Here is an 11,413-nt window from a genome sequence, read left to right on the forward strand (position 1 = left end):
AAATATTTTTAGGCAACTTAATCACTTCAATAATTACCTTAAACGCTAGGCAATTAGTAGGTGTTCTTTAACTCACGGAATCACTTGCGTAGTGTGATATTTAACATTTAATAAATTAATTCAACAATCTCATGCCATATCTGTTAGTTTTAGTCAATTTATTAATTTAGTTAATCCTTTTGCTAAAAAACTGCGGATTCGCTTGCGTAGCGCGGTAGTGACATTTAATAAACTTTCGAAAGGTTAATTTTTTCTCAAAGTATAATTGTAGTAATTTTTCAAAAGTAAATAACGCGCTAATAATTGTTTGTCATGACTGCGGATTCGCTTGCGTAGCGCTATTATGACTAAATAATAAAATTCATCGACACGCATTCGCTTGCGTAGTGTGGTTATGACATCTTATTATTAAAAATATTCTTAATTTTTCTAATAGTCAAGAGATAAAAGCGGATAGGTAAAACATGAAAATAATATAAATCACAGTTTGTCCAAAATTAATTCAAGCCAAGTTTAAGTCAATAAAGCGACCGTGCTAGAACCACGGGACTCGGGGAATGCCTTATACCTTCTCCCCGGTCAACAGAATTCCTTACCCGAACTTTATTTTCGCGGACCGATAAAAATAGAGTCAAACTTTCCTTTGACTAAGGATTCAAATATATGGTGACTTGGAACACCGAAAATATAAATTCCAAGTGGCGACTCTGAACAATAAAATAATCCCTACTCAAGTTTTGTCACTTTAATTAGAAAAATTCTTTAACCCATAATCTATACATACACATATTATTATATCCTCTCGGGGGTAGAAAAGGGGCGTGACAACATACTTCATAAAAGATCAACTTGTGACTTTTGCCCATTGAACAGGGTACAAGGGCCTACGCCTCGTGCATATGTGACCAAGATATTGAAAAGAATTTATCAAATTGTTCATTTTAGTATTGTCTGATTAATAGCCTGTTTGAGCAAGCTTCTTTTGAGGCAAAAATATTTTTTTTTTCTTCTAAAATTAAGATGTTTAGCCAAGCTTTCGGAACGAAAAAAGTACTTTTGAGGTGAAGCGGAAGTAGTTTTTGAGAAGCAGAAAAAAGTAACTTATTTCCAAAAGCATTTTTGAGAAAAATACACTTTGGCAAAGCTTCAAAAATCAGCTTATTTTGATAAGTGTTTTGTTTCAAAAGTGTTTTTCTCAAAATTACTTTGATGAGAACCAGTTTATGTTTGACTAATTAATTTGAAAACATTTCTGAAGAGCAATTAGTGTTTGGCCAAGCTCTTAAAAAGTGTTTTTATGTGTATTTTTCTCAAAAGCGCTTTTGAGGAAAAAATACTTTTTTATGCTTCTCCAAAACTGATTTTGATTCTCCTCATAAGCACTTTTTTCTTTTAAAAGCTTCACCAAACACTTCAACTTTGAAATAAAAAATACTTATTTTTGAGAAAAAAAATACTTTTGGATTTGGAGAAGCTTGCCAAACAGGCTATTAAAAGCACTTTTTAAAAGCTTGGCAAATATTAATTACTAGTCAAAATTACTTTTCAAACTAAGTAGTCAAATACAAACTGGTTCTCACCTTTTGAGAAAAACACTTCTCAAAATAAGCTTGAGTTTATAAGCTTGGCCAAACAGGCTATACACTTTAAGATTGAGGGTCAAAACTGGACTAGTGTAGTAGAAAGAGAGAGCACAAGACCATGTTAAAGACCAATTCAACTCCGTGGTCTCTCGCCCATCTGAAAGGCTACCTCGACACTAGGGAGCATCTACTGCTGATCACAAAGACAGGCTTTTTGCATGTTTAGTAAAATCTGTGATGTAATGACATGTCCAATACTTTCCTGCTTCTACACCTAAGCCACCGTTCCAGTTTTCTCTAATATCGTGATGGACCACACTATCCAAACGGAAGATCCAGTATCTTACCTATTTTATGGCTTAGACTCATAAGATTGATTCCCTAAGAGTCCACGACACCAAAACCAAATTTCAACATCCATTTCAAACTAAATGGCCAACATTTGCTACTGCAGAGGGACCAAAACACCCTGGCAAAACAATGACGGAAATGCTAGAACGCGCTCCAGGTCATCATCAAACAAGCTTGTGATCAAACACAAACAGAAACACAATAGATTGCATTTGATAAAATTTGTCACAGATTTAAATACTCGGTACAGCTAAGCTAAGAAAAGTATACTTTGATCTAGAGTAACCCATGTAAAAGTGAGACATCCAAATCAGTTCACTTCATACTAACAAAGTAGGCTAACAGGTTAAGCAAAATTCAAGGGGTAATACACTAATGTAGTTGACCAAGTGTAATAAAGACCTTGCAAGCAGCTCTGTCACCCACAGTTCATTTTACCTCTTCATACTCGTCTGAGCTAACTCTTACTGGTTTTTAATTGCACATTACTTGTTTGTCCAGCATCTACCTCTGTAGTTTCGGATGGAGGTGGTTCAGAACATGCCCTCAAGACAGCTTCATTCTGCAGAAAAAAATATTAAAACCTCTGTATGCCTGACATTTTTTAAAAGATGGGGCTATAATTCCTTATGAAATCTAATTCAAACACAAAGATCATTGGGGAAAAATGAAGTTTTATGACTTCTTCCAAGTCCACATAAAAAACAAAACAAATTATATTCCAATTAAATTAGATCATTGTGAGCAGCAACTTATACAGGTAAACAAATCCCAATATCACAAGTCATAGGGACTTGGAATTCCATTACGGTTACATTCTTTTGGCTGAGAGAAAAGGAAACAGACTACATCAAGCTAAGAAAGTGTTCTCATCTTATAGTTCAAAGAGGTTAATTTGAAGGATGAGCCAGACCAAATGAATTTATCAACATGCTTGTGTACAACACTAGCTTTCACAGGCCCATACGCCATAAGGTGTATAACATCATGCTGATAGAGATGTTGCTAAACTGCATAATGTATGACTTGAGATAATGTAATACAAAAGTTGGCATTTATCGTTTATCATTTGTAGTTTTGTTGGATGAGACAAAATGAACTGCAAAAAGATTTTAAAAAAGAACGTTGAAAGTAAGTTCTCATAACCTCTATAACACTGGTTCAAGATGGTACCACCTCACTGAGAAAGACCTGCTCTTTAACAAGGGAAAGTGGTAGATGAATACTCACCCTAATGATTGAAGACACCAATATAAGTTGCTCAAACTACTTCCCTAATGGACTTGGCTTGAGAAACTCAAATTGCAATTGCTTACTAATGGAATCTCCTCATAGCTTGCTTAGAGGAAAGAGTTACCATATGGTCAGAAGCACCAAAATGGTATTTAGAAATATGTACTACATGAATGAAGAGAATATTTATGACAAAAATATATACACATTATATACTAAATATTAATCACTGGATGACATAATGAACTATTCAAAGTATATTGACCTTAGAAGCAGGACTATGTTTTCAATTCTATGAGCATGTTTTAAGCATATGAGCTAACATTTAATGAGCTTATAAATTAAAATATGTACTCAAGTTGAACAATCCCATTCGAAAACCGTCAAACCATGTCAAATATGAAAGGTGAATTACCGAAAAGCTAATCCACTATCAGTGCCTTATTCCAGGTAACCATTACCAGACTGGACTTTTAACAAAATCATTTGTGCTGGTTTCCCATTTCCTTGTTCTCCTTTTTTGAAAGATAGGTTTGTTTGGTTTCTCTTGGATTAAATACAGTTAAGATCAAGACCACAAGACACGCCAATTATTCTTAAGTATATCTTCTCTTTCTCAGATAATGGCTAAATGGGTTTGTTTGGTCGCTGCTATGTTGCTCGGACTCGGGTACGGGTACCCGATATGGGTGTGGATATAGACGTAGGATTCTTCATCACATAAATTTTAGGATTCAGGGATATGGATCCGAGTGCAAATATGGGTGCTGGTATATGGCCAACAAACATATATTATGGCATATATAAGTATATATTTCAATAAACTAAATTGAACTAAAATAAATAAAATTTAATTTTTTATAACCACATAATTTTTTATTCATAAGATATCTCGTGTAACAGCAAAGCGCATATTTTATATAATTATATATAGGACATAAACCCAAAAACAAAACCAAATTCCCAATCAATCGATACTTCTTGGTCATAGATGTAGACAAAGTACCCAAGGTAAGTTTACGAAATCCGGTGTGGATTCCACATCTATACACAAATCGTGTCAGATCAACACGGGTGCAGCTGGGATTTTTTGAAGAGTTCGAACAACATAGGTCGCTATCATTACCTGAGCCAAAATAAATACATGTTCATTTGTTTTGTCTAAGTAGCTCATTTAAGCAATTTTGCTTTTCTATTTGTAATTTCTTCTTCGGGGAATCTTACAATACAGTCATCTATCCATTTAAGCGGGATATGTTAATTGAAAATGACCTAAAAGTATGTATGTATGTGTATATATATAGATATATATACTCTTAAACTGATCATACATTCGAATAGTTTCACAAACAAATAAGGAGAAGAAAGGGTCCACAAAAAACATAAAGGAAAGAAAGAATATGCAAAAAATTTAGAAAGTCTTTGATATTATATACTACATAATAAAGACTGTCTTTTGATAAGCAATGCAAATATATTAAAGATGGTAAACTTGCACTGAGCCAGTGTTACAAAAGATAACCACAGAATGTGCAATTCCCCTATCAGATCAATCATTGCATCTACATCATGTACAATTGTAAGGTCGCCCCTAGCTACGGTCAACTATATGAATCCTTACTACCCATGTTGCTCCATTTAAACCCGTCTAAATCCAATATAAAAAAGTCCTTACGCTCTATTGCTCAAGGTTACTATTGAATGAGAATAATGGCCAGTTTATTAACTATTTCAACCTCATTTACACCAATATTTGATCGTTTTCTATAACCGAGAAATCCCGAGGTCAAGTAGCAAAAGGTTCGAAACTCGGTGAATAATGGCCCATGAATATTTGCATCTTAAGATCATTAGTTCATCAATGCCCCGAAAGATAGTCAACCTAAATATCATGAATAGGGAAACCAACTCAAGGCCAATCAAGCTCAAGAAACCATTAAAAGGATCAAGTAAAGAATGCAAATGAGCCTTCTCCAACAACACTCCCCGGAGCCACACAACATCATACAAGAAAAGGACAGCCAAAGATCAATAGGACTGATTTCATTAAAGTAACTAATGGTCTCATGATATTGTTAAAGATGATATTTCAAAGTAAATTCCGACTCTATTAAGTCAATGGAACAAAATCCTTGGAATAAGATGATACAATCGAAAAATTAACTGGAACTTGTTTTGATCCTTTTTTTAATAAATTAGCTCTCTTTGAGCAAAAGAAGACTTTCTAAAATTCCTAGGACTAGAAAAAGTGACTTTCTTTCTTCTTCTTTTTTGTGGCAATGGTGCTAGGTCCAGCTTGCTACACTAATACCCAAGCTGCTGCTACAATCTACATGAGTGTCAAGTAACCCTGCCAAGTAAGTCCAAACTCATTGCACTTTTGAAATTATGGATTCAGAATTCAGTATTTGTTATAATTTTGGTAATTTTACACATATATCTATGCTGCGCATCCTAAATGAGTTCAACCAACTTAACACATACTCCATCCGCCTCATTTATTCAAAAAATAACCTAAATTATTTACCTCAACCTAAGAAACTAAACTAAAGATCTCCAACATAATGTCATCAACTGAATATAAAAAAGCATATAAAGCCCTAAACTTGTACAAGGAAAGATTCCGAGTTTAAAGAAGAATAAAAGGAAAAGAAGAGTAGGAAGTTGACCTGCCAAACACGGCGAAGACGTTTCTTGGCATTAGCTTTGCGAGTAGGAGTGAGCTTTATTCTCTTCCAAAGAAGCCCGCCGGAATCATGCTTCTTCACTATTTCCATTACCCTTGTTCCCCAAAACGCACCCCATGTCGCCATTTTCACTATCTCCCTCTTTCTTGATGGGAATTCCGTTTCTTTATTTATACCACGGACTGGGCCTAATAGCCCATTTATTCAATCAGCCCAAATAACTTTTCCTTCTTGCAAATCAATGGGTAGAAATAGCGTGGGATAGCCATTTTTTAATATGGTATTTAGTTTTTATCCAGTATTTTTAATGGTGAGCAAAAATAACTACTACTTTATTAAAATTAATACAAAAAGACGTTTTTACCCTTTCTTCATGAGTGTTGTGTAAATATTAAGGACATGGTGTCCTTAACATTTAAACTGCACACATGAAGTTAAGGACGCCATGTCCTTAACATTTACACTGCACATGAAGTTAAGGACTTGACAGGACACTTTCTCCTTAATATTTACACAGCATTCATGAAGTTAAGGACACCATGTCCTTAATATTTACACAACACTCATAAAGTTAAGGACATTATATCCTTAACATTTACACTGCATATATGAAGTTAAGGACATGAGGTCCTAAAGTTTAACAAAAAAAGGTGCAAATACAAGTTAAGGACATTATGTCCTTAACATTTATACTGCACACATGAAGTTAAGGACTCAATGTCCTTAACATTTACACTGCACATATGAAGTTAAGGATATGATAGGACACTTGTCCTTAATATTTACACAACATTCATGAAGTGAAGGACACCATGTCCTTAATATTTACACAGCACTCATGTCTAGCACAAGGGTATTTTCGTCCCGGCGGATAAAAATTTATTAAGCACTGGCTAAAGAGTAAATACAAGTTAAACACTGGCTAAAGATTAAAGCATCTCTAATTAGTGGCTAACTGTGCACTTGTAAGTTATATATATATATATAAAGAAAAATTTGCATCCTATAACAACACATAACAAAAATTGGCAATTTTTTAGCCTTATATTAGGTTTGGCAAAGATAGCACCAAACAATTGGCATTATATAGCCAAATCTTTAAAAACTACTCTCTTTTATATTCTCTCTAAAAAAAATTACACGCTTATTTTGGCTTCCCTCCCCCTTTCTCTCCTTGTATCTCTTCTTCTATCTCTTCTCTTTTGCTCTCATAGTTGTCGCGCCCACTTTGTCCCTCTTTGCATCGGAAAATCGGGTTGGTGACATTTGGTTGGGACAACTCTTTCCTTTTGGGAAAGGGGTTTGCAATTGAAGAGTCGCCACCTAATGGTTTAAGGTGCATTAGGACACCTATAAGGTTCAATTCTAAGTTTATTTGATAACCAGAGATAGGGTAAGAGCTTGAAATTATCCTAAGGGGAAGGTATTAGGCACCCCTCAGGATCCACTAGTGTGGTTCCCGTCCAGATAGTTTCTTTGTGAATTTGTGCAATTAACAAGTAAACAAACAAGGCTCAAATAAGAGGGGATTTTAAATATATGAATGTTTGTAAGTGATAAAATGAAACAAAGTTTTGAAAGAGTTATAACTAAACATGCTAACGAATATACAAGGGGGTCCTAGGTTTATTTGTAATATGGATCACATCAATGCAATACCCGGTAATCACTCCTCAAAAGAGGGGCTACACGTGGTATTAGCGCACCGGTCATCACATCCATATCTACCCTTCCCACCCCGTTAAGGTATTAAAGCGCGGATTGGTCTCGACCTCTATTGCATGCTATTACCCGTTCTATTCCTATCAGTCCCGGAGGAATTTAGGACTACTATTCCTATAAGCGGGAGGATTTTAGGCTGACTTTTGGGTTTTAAAGATAAAAAGACTAAGGCGACATTCAAAACACATAGGACTGCATATTAGGGTGAACATGTAAACAACTAAAGGCTCATATATACCTCCTCAAGTAGAGCACATAAATAGCAAGACTCAAAACACATTTAAGGCCAGAAGTACTAAGACAGGGGAATTTCAGATGTTGAAGCAGACCCATTTATTACATAACTCAGATAAGAAGTCGAAATCAGGCCTGCCCGCTGGTTGTAGCTAATTAAATAAAGGCGGATTCAATTTTATCGTTATTACCTAAGGCTTGCCTAAGTGTGTGTTGATGATACCCTATAAGCATGATACCTATTACTGATTCCAAAAAATGGCAAAGCAGAGAGAGTTCTAAACGAGTAATTTGGATCCTATAGGCATGCTTTCTAAACCGCATTAATGAAAGGAGTGAGTTGTTTAAACTAATTCAACATAGTACGAGTCAAACTGATTTTAACTAACCTGGTTTCAGATCCTATAGGCATGGTATCTAATTGAGTAGGCAGGATTTATTTGATCATAGCGAAATTCCTATAGGCATGACTTTTATAAAAAAAATTACTGATTTTAATCCTGTAGACACGACATCTAGTTTAGAAACTGATTTTAACTTGTGGGCATGATGTCTGATTATAGCCATTATGTAATGACCCGACCGGTCGTTTTAAGATCTAGCGCGTCGCTCAGTAGTCTGGGGCCATGAAAAAATTCATTTCAGGTATTATGACTTGTACGCGTGGTCGGAATTGAATTTCGGGAAGTCCAGAGTTGATTTGGAAAGAGAATTCTCATTTCGGAAGCTTAAAGTTGAAAGAATAAACTAGGATTGGAATTTTGAGTAAACGACCTCGAAATCAAGATCTGAAGGTTCCAGCAGGTTCGTATGATGATTTTGGACTTGGTCGTATGCCCGGTTCGGGGTTCGGATAACCCGGGAGCGTTTTGGCGCCTATTGTGGAAGTTAGCATTTTAGAAGAAATTTCATAAGTTTGGCTCGAAGTGTATTTCAGTGTTATAGATGTCCGTTTGGGATTCCGAGACTGTGAATAGCTCCGTATGGTGATTCTGGAGTTGGGGGCGCGATCGGAAGTGAATTCGGAGGTCCGTAGGTCATTTTGGAGTCATTTGGCTAAAGATAGAAATTTGGAGGTTTTTGAGAAGTTTGACCGGAAGTGGACTTTTTGATATCGGGGTTGGAATCCGATTTCGAAAGCTGGAGTAGGTCCGTAATGTCAAATATGACTTGTGTGCAAAATTTGAGGTCAATCGGACGTGATTTGATAGGTTTAAACATCGGAAGTAGAAGTTTGAAATTTCGAAGTTCATAAAGCTTGAATCGGGGTTAATTCATGGTTTTAGCATTGTTTGATATGATTTGAGGCCTCGAACAAGTCCGTGATGTGTTTTAGAATTGGTTGGTATATTTGGTTGGGGTCCCGGGGGCCTCGGGTGGATTCCGGGTGGTTAACGGATCGAAATTGGGATTTTTGGACAGCTGAAGGATCTGGTTGCTGGTAGCAGAAGCGGAAAGGGAGCCGCAGAAGCGGATTTTGGTCAAAGGCCTGAGGACCGCAGATGCGGTCAAGGTTCCGCAGAAGCGGGACCGCATCTACGAAGAAGTGAACGCAGAAGCAGAAGAGGGCATCTTGGAGAGGACCGCATCTGCGGAAGGCATATCGCAGAAGCGAAAGAGGGCGGCCTAGGGAGGACCGCAAATGCGGTATTTTAACCGCACCTGCGGAACCGCAGAAGCGGTCAAGGGACCGCAGGTGCGGAAACAGCTGAGGCAGTGAGGTCTTTTAAAATTCGGGGTTGGGTTCATTCCAACCCCATTTTCTACCATTGGAGTCGATGGGGAGCAGCTTTGAGGTACCATTTTCGTCACTCATCATGAGGTAAGTAATTTATGCTAGCTCTGAGTTAAATACAAAGTTTATACATGGATTTAAGCAAGGAAATTATGGAAAAATTTAAGTTTTGGTGGAAAACCTAGAAGTTGGCATCTCTTCGAATTTGACCACGATATTGAGTATGGAATTTAGTGGAAATTATATATTTGAGTTCCTAAGGTCATGGGTAATCTTTATCTTCGAAATTTTTTGGATTCCGGGCACGTGGGCCCGAGGGCATTTTAGTCAACTTTTCGATCGGAGTTAGGAATTGCTATAAATTAGATTGTAATGAATATTTGTGCATATAATAATGGATTTGCGTAACCGTTGGCTAGTTTTGGAGCGTGGTGCGTCAAGTAGAGTCTTCGGAAGGGCGTGGAATGCCGGTTATGGATCTTCGGGGCGAGGTGAGTCTCCTTTCTAACCTTGTAAGAGGGAATTGTCCCCATAGGTGAAACAATTGATTATGTGCTCCTATTTGTGGGGGCTACGTACGCACGAGGTGACGAGAGTCCGTGCGTAGCTACTATTATGCTATTGTCCGGGTAGTTAGGACCCAAAAGCATGCTATACTTGGTTTGATTGTAAGCTCATTGATAACTTGGATTTCTTAGATCGCATTGAATTAGTAAATGAATTCCAAAAAGGATTAAATTTAATCTCTTAAATTGTTAAAAAGAGGACTGGCTTTTAATTGGACAAATGCTCCCTGATAAAACCCCTAATTGGCTATTTGCGCATGAGTTTTGATGTGTTCCTGCGTTGGATGTATGATTCGCGAGCAGGGTATGTGTTTAAATTTTGGAGCGGGCCGAACGCTTCGGCAGATTAAATAGATGCATCTCTGGTTCGCACCGTTCGACCCTCGACAGTGCACATTTACATTTCTGTTGGAGCGGACCGTCGACCTCGGCATGATATGCGCATGTTTGCATTGCTTACTTGAAACTTATTAAAGTTGATAATTCCTTCATGGCCGCTACCCACTAATAAAGATAATGAAAAGTAAATCTTGAAAATCCTTTGTTAATTGTTCAAGTGTTTACCTGTTTTACAGCTTTGTGAGTTAGAACCTGCTATATAAATCCATGATTTCCTCACATCTTAGTATATTATTATTTGACTACTGGCAAGTGTTAAAGTCGACCTCTCGTCTCTACTTCTTCGAGATTAGACGGGATACTTGCTGAGTACACATTGTTTTCGTACTCATACTACACTTGCTGTGCATTTTTGTTGCATAGGTTTATTGGGTGGCTAGTGGCTTAGTGGCACAGCAGCATGGTTGACACGGAGACTAGGTGAGCTGTATTTCCCCGAGGCGATTCCGCAGCTAGTATAGTCTCTTTCAGGATTCCATTTACTTTCTGTCCAACTGTATTCCGGACAGTTATTGTACTTATTTGGTTTCTCTTAGAAATTGCTCATGTACTTGTGACACCAGGTTCTGGGATGTATTTGGGTTTAAATTCAGAAATTTTAGAGTTGCTAAATATTTCATTATTAATTCTGAAGAATATACTGATGTGTTGTTTTAACCCGTAATAAGGAAGCGTTTTCAAATTATTAAAACAAGAACTTGATTAAGTATTTCAGTTGGCTTGCCTGACAGCGGTGTCCGGCGCCATCACGACCCTTAGTGGATTTTGGGTCGTGACAACATGGTATCAGAGCACTAGGTTCCTAGGGTCTCACGAGTCATGAGCAAGTCTAGTAGAGTCTCGCGGATCGGTACGGAGACGTCTGTACTTATCCTCGGGAGGCTGCAGGACTGTTAGGAGTAC

General features: G+C 37.2%; 1 protein-coding gene across 1 annotated transcript; it reads right to left on the reverse strand.

Moving 5' to 3' along the window:
• Positions 1 to 2,111: 2,111 nt before the first annotated feature.
• Positions 2,112 to 6,017, reverse strand: LOC109216030. The gene is made up of 2 exons (XM_019380157.1): positions 5,837 to 6,017; positions 2,112 to 2,496 (listed from the first exon to the last, which is right to left on the reverse strand). The coding sequence occupies exons 1-2, from the start codon at positions 5,978 to 5,980 to the stop codon at positions 2,392 to 2,394; spliced, it is 249 nt and encodes an 82-aa protein (XP_019235702.1). The 5' UTR covers positions 5,981 to 6,017; the 3' UTR covers positions 2,112 to 2,391.
• Between the last annotated feature and the right edge of the window lie 5,396 nt (positions 6,018 to 11,413).

The sequence above is a fragment of the Nicotiana attenuata genome, unplaced genomic scaffold, assembly GCF_001879085.1.
Source record: "Nicotiana attenuata strain UT unplaced genomic scaffold, NIATTr2, whole genome shotgun sequence".
In the NCBI taxonomy this organism is placed as follows: Eukaryota; Viridiplantae; Streptophyta; class Magnoliopsida; order Solanales; family Solanaceae; genus Nicotiana; species Nicotiana attenuata.

Excerpts from the sequence above, each read along its gene's own strand:
- LOC109216030 (XM_019380157.1), bottom strand. The coding sequence starts at position 5,980 with ATGGCGACATGGGGTGCGTTTTGGGGAACAAGGGTAATGGAAATAGTG. Across the intron at positions 2,497-5,836 it reads GTCTTCGCCGTGTTTGGCAG|AATGAAGCTGTCTTGAGGGC; the intron begins GTCAACTTCCTA and ends TTTTTTCTGCAG.